The following is a 17,599-nucleotide window of genomic DNA, read 5'->3' as shown; positions in this document are numbered from 1 at the left end:
AAAAGTCAATATATATGACAAAAATAGACATAATTGAAAGTAAATGAGGAGGAAGTAAGTGTATTCGACCTCCATGTATGCCAACGAAAAGCTGACTTTGAAGCAATGATGATATGGGAGATACGGGATAAGCTGATGCAAAGCAGACCTGAGTAGATTGGTAAAATATCAGCTGACATTCCCCTGGTGACATTTAGCATTTTAGAACATTTTCTATCCTTAAACTTAAAAAAGATGCATAAACCCAGAGCCTCATTTCCCCAATGAAGTACAGAATATTAAATGACTTGCCAGGGAGCACATAGCAGGTTAATGGCGAAGCTATTGATCCAAGGCTTTCCTTGATTCCATTCATTGAATTACAGACCTGTTTCTCAGACTCTCCTTTTGGATCATTCTTTGGTTGGAACCTCTGCTCCTTCAAATATATTTCACCTTACAAATTGGCACAAAGTTATATGCATAGATTGACATAAGTATAATCAAGACCAAAACTTAAACAACGATCAGTTTTGCATGGTGAATATACCATATGGATTATCAATCTTATGTTATTATTAAAAACACATTATTGCATATTAAACACATTTAGCATACTAAAATTGGATTATCAGTGAACTTTGTCAAAAATAAATCCCCAGCGATACGCAGGAATTTTCCAGTTCTATCATCCTAGGTGTAATATTTCATGAGCCAAGACAGCAGAATTACAAAGAATGCTGCACTAAGAAGGAAGGTGGGCTGCAACACAAACTCTATGAGACCTGTGGTAATGCTGTTATTGATGTTATTTGGGCTAGACTTTCAACGTTTGAAAAGTCTGGAAGAAGAGAGGCAAACAGGAGAGCGGAGTGAGACAGCCCCAGCTGGGACTGATCTGGTCTGAATAGCTCAGTTGGGCATAGGGTAACTACAGATACGGATATAAAACCTGTGCCAAGTTGAAACTTGGGGACAATTTCTAGAAAAGCAGAACTCCTTTACCTTAGACTGCCCATGTGAACTGAGCAGATGATAGCCCTTACTGTTGCCTTGAAAACCGTGGAGTTTGGAGGAAAAAGCTCTACAGCACCGTAAGGGCACAATCAGACAGCTCAGAGGTAAAACCACATTCCTCTTCCTCAGTATACATCACTAAAGCAAAACACAGGGGGCTACCCTTAATTAGGCAGATATGAAAAAGCTAAACCAAGGAATGAGTCCTCATTTTGAGATGACCTGTAGGTCAGGTTTCAAACTGAACCATTTTAAGATTTAAAAATAGAGTTCATTCTGCAGATAGACTGAGTCACCTCTTCACCTGGCGTCAATTAAGTGTAGCTTGAATGCGATCAGTGGACCGAGAGAGCTGGAGGGCTCTCCCTTCACCTTTCACTCACCTTCATCAGTCAGGAGAAGAAAAGCGAAGGACAGTTCTATACACCGTTCATGTATGCAATTCACTTTGTGTGGTTTTTTATTTTGGAAACACTGAGCAGTAAGTAATGAAAATCTATCAGTAATGAAAATCTATCCTAAACTAGAGCTGAGCAAATAACCTTTTTAAGGCTTAGACCCCATATCTCAGCATCAAAAGCTCACAGGCTGAAATATTCTTTGGTCTAACGGATGATTTAAATTATTTTAATGACTGCCATTCTATGTTTTAACTCCTTGGACCAATTGCAATTGTTCTAAATTCCAGCTTTGCCATTCAATTATCACATGAGCCACATAAAACTCTTCTAGCTTCCTGCTCTGACGAGATCTGCACATTTGCAATTCTGCTTCCCAGTGCACTTGTGTGTGGGGCTTCGAAACCCTCTCTGCCAGTAAAACCAAACTATTTGATTGTTCCGAGAAAACGAACACAAAGGGGATGTAAAAAGATCAAGCCGAGTTTATTTAAGATTTGGATAATCATCCATGGAACGCTCCTGGCATTATTTGCCCATCTCTTTTTAACACTGTGGTAGTGCAGCATTTTCAATAGCGTGGTGGCTAAGCTAACCAGGCTCGTTCAGCATCTTCCTCCAGGACAGGACTGCAGACAGGTTGTATAAGCCAAGTGTTTTGCACCCACTCACTCACTGTAAACTCAGACCTGCGATCTTCCTGGTGAGTGAAGAATTAAAGGAGAAAATTGTTCAAAGCATTACAATGTGCAATTTCAATGCAAAGCATAATGGAAGTAGCTGTGTGGGAGGATATTACTTCGTTATAAACCTAAATCAGATGCCCAAAGATTTCTGTCATCTCCAGAGACCGTTCCATCAGGCTCTACAAGAGGTTTTCCAGTGGAAGAAAAATAGGCCCCCCTCTCCTCAGGCTTGAGAAAGTTGTATGGCTTTTTTAACAGTTTCTAATGAAACTCCATATTATTGCTTCTCCCCTGGGAGACTTCAAAAGTCATGCAAACTTCACAGAGCCCACATGTTCATAAACCTCAAGCAAAAGACCAGTAAGGAAATAAATTCCAGTTCTCCAATTAGCATTCGACATTCTCTACTGTTTTTTTGGTGGGGTGAATTTGTCTGTCTTCTAAACCATGCTGATAAATTAAATGAGTTACTAAACCCGGCATTATTTCATGTTTGAAGGGACACTGAAATCAAACACTCCAATTCACAGGGGGATTTGCTTTCTGCATAATATTTGGGGGAAATATGAAACAAACACAGCAGTTTCAAACATGTTAAAGGGGCTAATATGTACATGAATATTTTCTTCAAGGTCCTGATTGTGTATTCACAGCTACTGCCAAACACAACAACAGAGACGGGGCATTAGGATATGAAATGGGAAGTGGTCAAATTTTCAAAGCAAGCTGCTGGGTGCCGAACACTTTTGAAAATCTGGCCCCTGACTCTTTGGTGCCATTCCAGAAAGAAATATCTCTATGCTGGCAGTTGGCCAACCAGCTTTGGAAATCCTTTTGCACAGTTATTTCAGTAAAGCATAAAAGCTGATCCCCATCTTTCTCTGCCTGATTAAGCGCTGTCACCAATCACTATGCAGCTTTAAGATACGCATGAAATATTCCTAGATAAATCCTCAATCTCCAGAGAAATGTGTTTCCTGAACGACTGTAAATCCAGGTTCTATGTTGAAACTAATCCAGTCTGGCAGTGCTACGGCCCTAGAAAAGTTTCCTTGGAAACGACAAAACTTATGCAATGGCAAAGTCATCCAATCTTCTCATGCCACTCTATTATATTAAAAACACCTGGTTTATTTATACAATGACTTACAGATCAGGGTCCTAAAAATAATAATACATAAACTTTATAGCAAAAAATATACATATAACAATTCATCCTTCTATGATATATAGAAATGATGTATATTTGTGTGTGTGAACATATATAAATATATGGGTTGTACTTACGTTTAGGGCACTTGTGTATAGATATGTGTGTCTACATACACACAGTATACATTTATATATCTTTCTAGGTGCCATGTGTGTATACATAAACACACATAAATACACACAGGATCATATTTACATTCTGTGAGTAGACAGGTACTTTGCAGAATCTGCACACAAATAGCTGGAGTCCTTCACTGGCTTCGAGCATCAAAGGGGTCAGTGACCACCCACATTAGTGTCCACAGAAAGAGAACTAATGTCATCGCTGTGGGCACAGGACTGGCTTGATGCATCTTCCTTTGTGAAGAACTAAATTTGCTGGACAGTGGCACCCTGCAACACAGGGCTTGTTGCATGGGCCAATCTCATTCCAGTTGTCACATGTTTTGACACATCCTGGACCACAGGTATCATAAACTGCACCGTGTTTACATTGGGTTGCTGAAAGACAGTTAAAAAGGAACAAAATACACATATTACACAGAGTCTTACAAGGAAAGTTACGTATCTATTTGCTTGGTTATTACTGCAAATATCAAAAAGCACACTTTGGTATGATGATCATCTAGAGGCAAAAATTACTTGTAAAGAGATTCCACTATATTAAATGCAACACTACTTTACATCACAAATATAAAGGTAGCAATATTCCTAATCAAAAAGGTATCAAGTTCCTAGCAGTCTTGAACTTTTTGAGAATTTTAACACAGCTGATGGTTTATAAAGCTTTGCCAAGGTTTCTATCTATAAGCAGATCTATACTTTGTATTTAAGCCTTAACATTTTTTTTTTATTTGTCACAATGCCTTTTATCAAAAATTCCTGAAACATTTACAAGAACAGGCAGTTATTATCAGTCCCACTTCTACAGAAAGAAGTAGAGTCATTCACCACATCAGACTTCCTATTCCTAAGATTATACTTTCAGAATTGCCTATTCCAGCAAATCAAAACATTGCTGTTAATTCAACAGCACCATTTCTAAAGTGAAATTAAAAAAAAAAAAAAAAAATCAATTCTTTCCCTGCTTTATGCTATTTGACCAAGGGATCACTGAGAATGAGGATTCTTGTACTTAATGATTCCAGTATCTATTCCTTGATTTATGTACTTGATGGTTCAATGCATTTCCAACATAAGAGACCACTGAGGGCTCAGCTAAAAGCACTATACCCCCTCCAGATCAATATTTAAACTCTTAACATTTTATATCCTGCCTTTTTAGTATGGAGAATAATACATGGTTCAATAGCAAATAAAAACCTGTTATTTGTTCTAACTGCTGTGCTGATGGCAAAAACAAGTACTGATAAAATAGTTTATAGATGGTAAGGGACTCTCAAACATCCAGAATCATCTCATGCTATTTAGGGAGAGGTGGTTGCATTAAGAAGGTTTCTTCCATCTTGAGAGAGATTGAAGGTCCAGATTTTTCAAAGAACAGTTCTGTTATGAAAAGAAAAATGCTGTTTTGTTGTGAGAGTTGGCCTGAGAGTGCCATTACAGTACTGTTATTATTCATAAAGAGAAAATAGGCAGAAATAAATTGACTAAATATGTGTAAGAGTGTATCACAGAGGATGGAAGTGTTAGTGCTAAGGCATCATAAATTTAAGGGGTTCCTTTTCACCAGTAACGAAGTGATCTTCAAAACAGCGTCAGCTTCTTGCAAGTTTTACTTTTTATGCATTTTGTGGCACTTATACATATGTGAAAAGCAGCCCTGAAGAAGGAATTCTGGCAAGAATGCATACAAAGTTCTCAGGGCACAGATATTAAATAAGCAAACAACAAATTGGAAAAATTTGATAGCACAACAGAAGATTACCCCGGAGCTACAGAGAATCAACAGCGGAATAGTAGTTATTCAGTAGATATTAGGAAAAAAAAAGCTTTCTAGCTTTAAGCATGAGAAAGCACCAGAGCAAGCTACCTAAAAACTCTGTGAGACATCTTTTCTTGAACATAATTTTAGAATAGGTTGGAAAAAACATCTTTCAGCAATGTTCAAGATAAGCTGATCCTGCTTGTGGGCACAGATCTTTTGAGAACTTTTTTCCAGCTTTACATTTCTATCTTGCTCTGCATGATAACTTTCATGCACATTGAAGAATGTACAAACAAAAGGAATAACTAAAACGAAATTTAAATGAAACAGGAAATTTAGGAAGTGGGAAAAACATGCTAGCAATATTGAGTGTGTAGTAAAAAGATTTACGACAAACTCTGCACTTACGTAGTGTGTTAAGAATAGAGATTGAATCTCTATAAGAGAGGAAACAAAAATGTGCGGAGCTCCCAGGAGTAGACCAAGATGTTCAAAGACAGATAGTGATTCACACACAATGTGAATTATCTTAAGGGGGCTGTTTACTAGAAGCTGTTGTCCCTCCTCTCCGAAAATGAGTTTCCCTTTAGAGGATCTCTAATTAACCAACCACAAACTGAAATATTAGGCTTCAGTACATGCAGTTTCTATATAGAGGTCTACGAGCTTCAGTTTTTAGGCTGCACAGGTTTCATCCCACAAAGCTTTACTGCAGTAATAGCCGGCCCGTTCGTTCCACCTGAGCTCTCTTTGGAGCCTCAGCCAGTGGGTTTGAGGAAAGTTGGCCGAGGTCTCCTTTCCACTTCCTCATCTCTGCCTGAGAACAAATGAGAATATATCACAGGCTGCCCTTGGCAGCAGTGGCATCTGTAAGTACTCCCCAGCTCTGCTCTACCACACATGGATGTGGTATGTCAAAACACCTCGTTCTCCTTCAGATGATGCCATGTAGAAGATATGATGTCTTTATTTGCTGCTGTAGGCAGTCTATAATGGCATTATTAACTTGCTGTCAAGGGAAAAATCAGAAAAGTACAATGACTGCTGTTTAAGTTCCCTGGATGGCTTTTATTGTTGAGTGCTTCAGTTGTTAACATGTGGTGTGATTGATCCAGAACATTCCACTTCATCAACAGTTTAAAAAATAAAAATAAAGACATTCTGCAGTAGGCTTCCTAGGGACTGCTGAAATGAATCAGTACCATGTAAACATGGAAAACAGAAGTGATGCCTTTGCACCCGTCTTTTAAGGCAAACTCCTCTCTTAAAGAACTGAGCTCTGTTAGTAATAACTTCTTTAGTGCACTAGCAAAAAAAAATCAAAAACCCAACCCCAAAGTACAAAAGTTACTAATAATACTGCATTTTGCAATGTTACCAGTCCCAACAGGATTTTTCCACTCTTCTTCTAGAACATGTGTTTGGCATGACAGATGTGAGCTTCCTCAGACCGCTCTCTGAGCTGGCGGGATGATAGCCAGCTCCAGTCCAGAAGCCATATAGTCACATAAATACAGCACTGTGCCTGAGCTAATAAACCCTGCCTAATAAGGCTATACAGTTTTCAGACCAGAGCTGGTTTATTCCAGCCAGTTTGGCAGTTTCACAGAGAAGGCTTGTATCTGTCTGTGCCTGTCTTTGTAGACATGGCCATAATTATTTAGGGGAAATTCTTGTTCCCCAACACAAAAGCCAAAATACCTAACATGGAACTGTTGAAGGATTACATTGGTGGATGATATCTGGTAAATCTGATTCCACAGAAATTTCTGAGCTAATATTTGTGCATCAATGAATCATCCTGCTTATTCTGTTGGTGTTGCACAGTTTGGGCTTTTGAGGTGTTTTGTAGGACCTTCAAACTGAATGTCACTTGTGATGCTTGCAATTCACAATATCTCCTTCTAAAATAGTAGAAGGCAATAGGTCTGTGCACTGACCTTCTAATGATACACTCGGGTTAATCTTTTCAACTTTTAGGTTTTATTGAGTTTCCACTAAAACGTCAGAATAGCTTTCTGATACATATTCACATGGAATAAAGCGATTAAAGGAAAGCAACATATAACAGGGAAGACGAGTGAATTTGGCCAGAAAGTTCCACAGCAGACAAGAGGGAACCCAGGAGAGGAGTCAAAATCAGATATACACTCATCCTCCTCTAGTTCAACAAATCACATAGGAAAAAGAGAAATTTGTTCAGTTTTTATGAGGCTGTTGGAGCATTTCAGCACATCAGTGCTACCATGTGCCCTTTGCACTTTATTATAATCTATATTTGCTTTTTCCTCTTGCCTGTGTAGTCATGCCCATGGCAGGGAATTATTGCCATCTGCCATCCTTGAGTCTTCTTTCTCTCACTGGCCTCAGAAATTCAGTGTTAAATTAGTATGGCCCACAGCCTTTCACCACTTCAGTTTACTTAACTGCACTTTATAAACTGCTTGCTTAACCTTTCTTGGGCTAAAAAAAATCTTTTTTCCATCTCCTTTCCTTTTCAAACCTCTTCCTTCCATTTGTATCCTTTCTTTTCCCTCTCACATGTACCACTTTCTCTTATTTCTTCTTTTCCTCATGCTGGCTCTCCTGTTTTGGTTTTTTTTTTCCTTCTCCTTCACACATTCTATTTCTTCCCATGCCCATTCTAACAGATCTCACTCCCCACTACTTCCCATAGAAACCCATATTCCTTTCCAAATCCTCTCAGTTCCTGTGCGGATCTCACCAACCTTTTCCTACCCTAACCATTTTCCTAACTCATTAGCTTCCTCTCTTTACCCCTCTGGATAAATGATGGCTGACATTCCTCTTACAGAGCCAACATCAAAGGACAGCAAACCATGAGCGGCAGTATTTCATGCAGGACTTAGAGGAGGATACGCTGCCACACTGGAGGAGGAGAAAGAGCATTTAGGGAACAGGACGTGTAATTCAGCCACCTGAGCATCCTGTTTGACTGGCCCTCCAGACAACACAAGCTTTCTAAAGATTATAAAAATGAGCTAAGTGTACAGCAGTCAGGGTAGAGGAACTGGCAACCACACAAGATCTGGTTTTATAACACACAAAAGAATAATTAAAACCTGACTATACTAATAAGTATACTCCATTTTCATCAGAACACAGCTCTTCCAAGTATCCCACCAGCTATGAAATGTCAAGCAGGAAATGAAAGTCACAGAACGCTAAAGTTTTATTACAGATATATTGTTTCATGCCCAGGAACTTTTATCCGTAATTAGGACACAATAATTGTAACTAAAGTGCTGGGGAGAAAAAAGTTAGTTAAAGATTAAAATCTTGATGGCAGCCATTAGTTGAGGGTACCTGACCATATACAGTTTATCTGTATTTTCTGCTTAACAAGATTTCCCCTTTCCCTCTAGAAGTCTGCACTGACATTGAAAAACTCGGGTGGATTTAAACACTTCTTTCATTATCTTTAATGGAAGATGTGTGTTTAAATTCCTTCATAATGTTCTCTCAAGGACTGTTTTTGCCTTAGTAACTTTTCTTGTCTTTGGTAAAATGCCAGAAAAATTGTGAAAAGAAGCTTCAATTAGTTAAGTCGTGATATGCCAACACTTGTGTAAACTCCTTAAGGCAGGGACTAGAGTTTTTGTTGTTTTTACAGCATCTGCCAAAGTCAGGTCTCAGTCTGAAGTGCTTTAGTCAAAAAGAAGTCAGGATGCTTGTTTCAGGTTCTGCATGGATCTTCTACCAGATCAATAGATTAAAATTACATATGTTATTAGTGCTGTCTGAGACCACATCCTTGAACAGGGCTTTCACTTAGTGACACCTTGTTTGGATTGTTCTGTTCCTTTGTAAGAGAAAAAAAATGAGCCTTTCGGGAACAGTCAATCAAATGTAATTTGCTCTGTCACTCACCCATCCCTGCTATTGTGCCTTCAACAGAAAAGGAAATTGAAGTTGAGAGAGTACACCCTGAGCCACACACATTCACCAAAATGGACCACAGAGTAATAGCTCTTTGACCAACACTGAGTATCCTTCTCTTACTTTTTTTTCCAACTACTGTCAATTGCTTTACATAAATCTGAATACATTTCCAGGCAAACCGATGCCATTATAGAATGTCCTAAATTAATGAGACCATCATCAGGGGAAATATTCATCTGCAATACTGCATTTTACTTCAAGTGCCCATGCCAGCACTTCTCATGGAAACAATTACTCACAATTATTTGCAATTAATGCAGTCCTAAAGACATGGGGAATCTGGTCCAAGTACAAAAATTAATGCAGGTTTGCATTTTAATATTCCCATTAAATACATACTTTCTTCTTCCTTTGTTGAACCTACTGCAATCATATATGCATGTTGTCTCTGGAAATATAACTATGTTTTAATAGAACATCAAAGGAGTTTAAATATTATCTGTAATCAACTGTTTACATATCTTGAAAGAGAAAGGCATGTGCTTCTTCCCAAAGTACATAAAATTAAGATAGGCAGCATTAGAGGTAAAAAGGTTTGCAACAAAATAAACATTTCTAATATATGATTGTTGAAAAATCTCTCCTGCTAAGGCCTTTCTCCATAATCTGGAGTGCAACTTCCCTCCTGATGCAATCCCAATCCTTTCTAGCTGGTTCATTTTTGATCCTCCTCCACCAGCAAAAGGATAGTAGCCTATTAGCCTATGCACTTGCTTACAAAGAAACAGTCCCAAAATGCTTACCTGCACAGTTCTGCTCTGGTACCCACTGGACTTTCAGCCCTTCCCTCTGACAGGCTCGGGCATATGCCAGGAATGACTCGCAGTAGCAGTTTTTATGGACTGGGCACTCGCACATGTCTGTCACACAGGACCTGCAGAACAAAGTCCCAGAACAAATAAGCAAGGAAAGTTTTGGCAAATATCTGTCTGAGGGTTGGAGTTGTTTACTTTCCAGTCACATGGAGTTCAATGCCACAGCAATTTGTGCTAAATGGCAAGAAAGTTAAACGTGTCTCTCCTGTCACAACCCAAGGGCTCATCTCTTTTTTCATGTGCTGCTCTGATGCAGAGAAGTCTGAAGAGCATCAGGGAGAGAACCATGCAGAAACAGGGAGGTGAGAAGACCCAAGAAATGTCAGGCAGAGAGGACCAAGACCACAGTGAGAGAAGTCAAATTACATTTTTGCAATGATTTTTTGTCAACACAAGATAAAGACTTCTTTCTTATTCCCTGGAAAGTAACAATCTAATAATTTTATCAACAATAATATCAGCAGTGTTAAGTGATGACTTCTGCAGGTAATGAGCACATGCCCTTCCATGCAAGGGATGAGAAATAGTGCCCTCTTTCCAGGTTACTTCCAGCGTCTCACCACTTCGAAGGCCCAAAAATAGCTATATGCCTGTTTTCTCAGCAGCATCACTACCAAATGCCAGACTTTAAGAGACTCCAAAAGAGCAGGGGTGACGCAGCATAACTGAGCAGTTCTTATGCTAGGAAATCCCCCAGGCACTTGTTAATACCACCATCTTCTCCCATTGCCTAAGATAGAATCACCACAAAACATGGCACAGAGCAAAGCTGCTAACACAGCCCTAAGTGAAACTGCTACTGCATATGTCACCGCTATATTTCAAGTTAGCTCATCCAGAACGTGTGCCCATTTGGCACAGACCTAAAATATCACTGGCAAGAGCCAGTGACTTTGCAGTTTCTGCATAAGCAAAATGCTTAGATGCTTCTGCAAACGCACCAAATTCAGAAATGACGACTACGTACTGCTTTGAGTGGAATCATTAGAAGGCAGGGACAAGGTGTGGGGAAGACGTACTTGGCCCTCTGAAAATCATGCCCTCAGTTCCCCCGCTTTACACTGAGGGTGCTCTATAAATGCACCTTGGGTGTCAATGGGCAAGAGCCCCCTGCTCCATACACGTTCAGGAGCATCTCTGTTTCTGAGAGGACAAGGCAGCGTTTGTGAGAGGCACAAATCCTCCAGAAAGACCAAGGGCTGAAGTAAAAAATTAACTCTCCATGTTAATTGCTCTTGCCTTGGACCAAAAATTCCATTGTCTATAGGAAAAGGATGGATATAGGCTTGATTTTTCAGAAATGTACCCCATAGATGAATAGGTAATAGATTGGAAAAGGTGCAAGCACCTCAGTCAAAGTTATCAGGAGCCCTAATGCCCATACAATGCTTTAGAGTCATTGCGAACCCTTTATTCATAACTAGGAGGGAGGATTAGTGGTCCTTCAAACATAGACAAGCTTGTTTCTGCATACCCAACAGTGCCCCTCAAGGAGGAGTGTGTCCCCTTGCCAAAGTCACTGACTATTTCAGTGACCATTCATATGGTTAAACCTGACAGTTCTGCTTGACATTTCCATGAGCTTTTACTCATTTGACTCTCAGTGGACCCCCAACATGAAATTACCTAAAAATTCATTGAGATAAATAAGCAACATAAGTGTTAATGTAAAAAGGTTACCAGTTCTGCATTTACTGGTGTATACATACTGTGGATAAACAGAATTGTTTTGGATAAAATATATAATGTTCATTTTTACAGACCAGTGGTTTTCATTTGAAATAGCTTTAGTTTCTAGGGACAATGTAATTTTATTTCGATTTAGTTCTGCGGTAGGTCCCTTTACATCTTTCCCAGTAACAGATGTTGCTCTATGGTTATCACAGCTGATAGGCTGCAAGGAACAGACTAGCACAACATACTTGTAACTGTTCAATGCTGTTAGGTGATAAAAGACCTTGGATAAGCACAAAGGGTCACCTTTTTGTGCGACGCACTAAATAACTTTACACTATTTCCTTGGCCAAACGTGTTTGTGATCTCTTGCTAGCACCCCTGCAGCAGGCACTGCTCCGTATATCCCGTGCCATTCAGGAGGTGTATGTCTCATTTTACAGTGAAGTAGATGCTTGTTTGCTACTGCAGCAAATTATTACCACAAAGAGAGTCTGTAACAATCTCCACAGATAAAGTCCATTATCAAGATAACATTTCATCATTTTTTGTTTCTGTGCTGGCCTCCTTTATCAACTACATTTTACTGCTCTCCACTCAGATTTACTTATTATTAATGCCCACGGTGCTTAGGGATGCTTGCCAGTGCCAGGTTGGCTACATGTTCACCAACTTCCTGCCTTAGAAATTATAAAATCCTAAACCTGAGGTACTTCCTCTGCTTTTTAGAGCATAAATACATTTTTTTTCCATTACTCAGAGGGAGACACCACCTCTTGCACTGAGTCAATGCACCTACAGCTACCTCAAATGCTCACATCAGGTGAGGAAATCTCCAGGCTCGCCACCAATCACCAAGTCTTTTTAATCACTAACATGTTCGTGGCAAGGCTAGTGCTCATCCTGACAAAGACTGGGCATTGTCTGGGGGATTAGGGAGGCCAGGGCACCATTCCCAGTCTGCAGGAGGGTAGCCACACTCTGAGTGTGCAGCAAGTTTAGCCCCTACATGCATGTGAGCGACACACCGCCATTAGCCCTTGGCATTGAAATGGCCTTGGACATCCAGACAGGCTCCAGAATGAAACATCTCCACTTTGGCCGGGATCAGCACTATTTACTACAGTGTTCAGCACAAGTGTCCACTAAGGAAGGTAGCATGCCATGTGCAACACAAACAGTCCTCTGATTCATTACACACCTAATTGCTTGTGTAATTTTTATTTTCCTGAAGCCTTTAGTCCTGGTGACAGCTGCTGGGCTCAAGCCCTAGGCTTGGCTGAGGAGCAATCATCAGATTGCAGCTGTTTTATTAATGAATTACAATTGCTAATTATTTGTAAGGATTAATTAATTAATTAATTAAGGTTAAATGAAAAATGAGAGTAAAGCAAACTATATCCACAGCTGCCAAGCCTAGTCAATCAAAGTAAAACCTTCTTTTTCTTCCTAATGAAATTCCTTGCCAGCAAGTGTAATGCATTAATATTAATTGTAGTTAGATGGATTGGCAGTCAGAGAAGAGTCTTTTCATATCACTTCTGAAATCAGCAGAGAGTAGATATGTGGTTTGTTTGGTAGCTATTGCGAGAGTCAAAGAGCAGTTCTGGGAAAGGACATGGAAGCAAAAGGTGTCCATCCTCTGGGGGCTAGCTAGTGAGGACGAGATGGGTAAGCTTTGACTTTGGGTCTGTATTTTTTTCAAAACGTGTTTACTTCTTGCATTTAATTACATTTCTCACTGTTATTGTTGTTACAGTTTTATTAGAGGGCTATTAAGGGATGCTTCACTGGGTAAATTTAAAAACTGTTTCCTGTGTACTATCCTAATACTTTCCCCTTGCAAAAATCTTTGGTTCCATGGCTTTTTTTTTTACCCTCTCCAGTGATTGATACACTTCAAAAAATATTCTCTGTTACCCCAGATTCTGCCTCCTCTTCATTCTTCCTTTGAATCCAATAAATAGATTTGGTGACAATAACTGCATGTATGCAGAGGCTTATCTGTACTATAATCTGACTGGACTGTTCAAATAACAGAAAAACACACTTTTACTAAAACTTCAGAATTTTGCCAATAATGAAGCTGTACTGACAAGTTACCATACTGCAGATGAATGGAGACTTTGGGCCTTCCAAGGTATTGTGACCCTTTATCAACACCAAAACATTTGCTTAAATGCAGGAAAATTGAGAATACATATCAGAAGCTTAAACATCAAAACATTACAGTCATATAGAAATAATCCCAGAATAAGACTGTAGTGCAAGTTACCTATAAAATGAAGCCATTTTACCAGCGGAAATAGACATAAGATACTTCAGGCAGCCTTAGCTCTGCCCTCAGTGAACTCATACAGAGATGCAATGATGTTGTCATCCAAAAGAAAATCACATTTCTTTTAAGGACTTATTTATGTTTCTGAAAAATATTTGGCTGTGATGCTGCACTTTATCTGGAGTCCCTGCTCCAAATAAACACCAGAGCACAGCCAACCTCTCAGTCCTCAACTGGTACCAAGTGCCTCACTGTGATTCCTTTTGATGCTGTCTATGTTGCCTGCAGGGTGTGTGTCAGAGATGGCGCTAATTGGGCGTGTATAATCACAAACTGTTGCAAGGGGAAATCCATGAAAGTGAAGGCATCCGGCAGCTGTGGGACACACCCTTGAAGGAGACAAACACACACACTCTGCTGCCACATCTTCAAAGTGAACTGGATGAGTACACTCCTTCAGCAACAGCCCTTTTTCACATTAAACCATGGAAAGTCTCCAAGTCCCACAAAGGGCAAAGAACAGAGTCCTGTGCTACATGCACTATTAAAAAGAAGAAAAGATCACAGCAACGAAGTCTACAGCCTTAGTCCATGCCACGCGGGATTGAAATTGCAGATGTTCACTTGCTTTTCCTTTGCAGTACACACAAATCCAAAACCAGAACGAGCCATTTTAGGAAGGACTATTTCTTTTTGCCTTTTTTTTTCCCGATGTTTCACAACAGGAGTGTGATGCAATGCATTTTTCAAACCTTTTGGTACCTACAAGAAGCAGCCTTATGCAGACAGAAAACAGTATCATTTTCCTCTTTCCACCATTAGGTCTCAACAGACTTTACAAAATCAGTTAGAGAACATACATAACTATTACATAGATTTTATGTATGTGAAGAGGCTTAAGGCGGTGTCCTCTATACCTGGCATAAGCTGTACACTTGCAAAATCTAAAGCCTGAAGGGTTATCTACCTAGAGAGGAGGATTAATTTCCAACCCCACCATCCTGTGTACAAGTTTTAGTACAAGCTTGGCCTAATTTAGCACTGGTTTTGAAAATAACCACACCCTACATGACAGCTAGTTTGGATTCCCATAATCACACCAGAGTGCTCACAATTCAGCAGCAACACTCAGGATTTATTTTTCCTGATCCAAAATTAGATCTCCTTTCCCTTCCTTTACATGAAAAACAAAACCCAATGGCTTCTATCAGTAGTTACGTTGCTACAAGAAATTTTGGGCTGTTTTTCCTACAAAGTTTCAATGAGTTGCCAGCTAGAGAAGTAATTTCAAAGGTAAGAAGATGAGAAGATGAGCCATATTCCAATGTATAATGGAAAGGCTCATGCTGTTGCTACCACAAGCTCTTTCGTCTGTATGTGCATGTTTAATCTTACTGAAGTATTGAACCATGGTATGTAGAGCTGGAGACTTTTTATGGCTTTGAGGCTTGAGATCAGAAGCTTGAGAACATTCTCTCTTTCTCCAGAATTTACTAATATTAATGCAAAAGCAGCAAATAACTCATGAGGAAGGTAATTTTGGAGGCTGTCGAAAACACAGAAGCCCTTACATTTATTGAGTATTTGTTCAAAACCCTTGCCTGGGGAGCAAACAGTTTTATGCCACAAAGGCAGTCATCTTCAAGGATCGTTTCTTCCAAGACCAAGTAGCTATATCTGCACTCCCTCTGCACTTTCCCCACACATCATAACAACGGTGACATTGCCTTAAGTTGAGGATCTGATAAAGGCATCCATAACAAAGTTAAATCATCAGTGTCCTGACCTGTTTTTCCAGTAAGTGAGAAAGTGCCCAGAAAAAGTGGCAGGCAGCATACATGTGCTTTGTACTGGAGACTCCCCCATGGTACAAGAACTCCCACACAGCTGAACTGGCTCAAAAAAAAAAACCCTAAAAATGTGCTAACAGAAAGGGAACTTGCAGCTCATCTTTGGTGAGCAATGCACAGCAAATCTACTGCAGGCATATGCTTTCTTTGGGGAAATCTCATTCCTGTAAAGAGCGCATTGGCCATAATGCTTGAGAATATCAGAGTTATTTTTGGCAGATTGCAGAGGAGGAATTTGCAGCAGTAGGCATTTGAATCATGCATTCAAATTTCATCCCGATCCCTGATTTTTCTGCAAATTTGAGTCAACCCTGGCCTGTATTGCCCCATGGAGCCAAGCAGAAAGAAATTATAAAGTACACAACTCCACCGAAGGGGAAGAGCTGCATGTGATCTAAGATTTCTAGGGCATAGCAGTCACGTTACACACACATTGAAGAGTCCTAATTTAACTCTGAGTGCCATTGTTCATGCTCCAGATATAGACTTGGCACTCAGAGATAATTAAACAGAATCACACAAGATATCCACATCCACCTCTGCTTTGCCAAGGCACCCTTCCAAAGCAGTTATTTAGAGAAGTTCAGTCAATTGGGGAAAAGGATGCTTTAAATGCAAGTGGTAATTATTGTTGGTAATTTCCAACATAGCAGAGACAGACAGCAATTTGATTTTCATTTCTTTGCATATTCAGCTCCTTTTAAAAAAGTCAGAACCCATACTTTCCTCAGAAAGGGTAAGCAAAAATGGTTATTTTCCAGATACTGAATATATGAAGGTCCATGTAGACCTCTGAAAAAGCATACTGCGCTGCACAATATCACCACAACCTATACTATGTGCTGCTAAAAGTATTATCCAAAAGCTTTTAGAAAATGCCAAAAAGAGTGTTCGATGTGTATTTTTAACATTTATATAAAGGGCATGCTGTGCCAAAATAGATTTTTATTGCCTTAACCAACATTACCCACAAGAATATGGTAAAATGAACAATGAAACATTTTGGAACATTTTCTAAAACCGCATAAAATTAAAGTTCCCAGGACTGCACTACCCTGACACCATATTTATAATATCCCTGAATATGTAGTAGCAGTGGTAAAGGCACTTAAAAGTAGGGAAGGAGGAAGAACCAAATAAAGAACAAAACAGCATAACAACCTTCCCTACTACTTTCTTCACATTAATTCTCCTACTAATGTGTGAAGTAGGCTTTTTCTATCTTGTGCTTAGATCCTTACAGGCATCTGTGACTTTAAATGTTCTTTCCAGTCCTGACAATGGAAAGGTTGGCTAAAATCCCTCTGTGGGGAAATAGCTGAACCATGACTGAGGAAGACAATGAAGTCCCATGCTGGGGTCTAAGAAGCATCTGGTATGACTCAGAATATTTCCTAGAGCTGAAGGTTATAATACAGTTGAGCAGCTGACTTGCCACCTTTAGAGAGAGTGGATTTTTGCTCAAGAAGCTCCAACAGAAAGTGGAAACACCATCCACAGCCCTGGAAGAGCTGACCCCTTGCACTTCCACTCACTTTCAGAAAGCAGGAGGGAGTTTTCACCTCCTCTACTGTTTCAGTTGTGCTAGGCTGTGCAGAGCTTAAACTTTAAAGTCCTGACATTTGAAATAAATATCTGAATGCATGAGAACTCAAGTGGTTTGAGTTTGAGTTCATATGTAGCATATACCTTGAAGTGAAACAGTTAAAAAACATTTTCCTGTGCACATTACATATGATTTTGTATACAGAATTATTGAAATAAAGATGACATACAACGTAAGTTTCTTAATCCATTTCAAACAAGTGGCCAATATCACACTTAAATATGCTCATCAAA

General features: G+C 39.6%; 1 protein-coding gene across 1 annotated transcript in view; it reads right to left on the bottom strand.

The window, feature by feature from the left end:
* Positions 1–3,611: 3,611 nt before the first annotated feature.
* The window catches only part of BMPER (BMP binding endothelial regulator), a gene marked incomplete at both ends in the record, with an annotated part of 150,029 nt that continues 136,041 nt past the window's right edge, over positions 3,612–17,599 (bottom strand). The window contains 2 exons of the mRNA XM_082015525.1: positions 3,612–3,793; positions 9,887–10,017. Coding sequence (XP_081871651.1) covers positions 3,612–3,793; positions 9,887–10,017 — 313 coding nt within the window. The remainder of the gene's footprint in view (positions 3,794–9,886; positions 10,018–17,599) is intronic.

Source organism: Phaethon aethereus (assembly GCF_964289735.1).
Source record: "Phaethon aethereus genome assembly, chromosome: 2".
Taxonomy (NCBI): domain Eukaryota; kingdom Metazoa; phylum Chordata; class Aves; order Phaethontiformes; family Phaethontidae; genus Phaethon; species Phaethon aethereus.
Note: the sequence above shows the minus strand (reverse complement) of the source record. Positions and strands in the feature narration are given on the sequence as shown.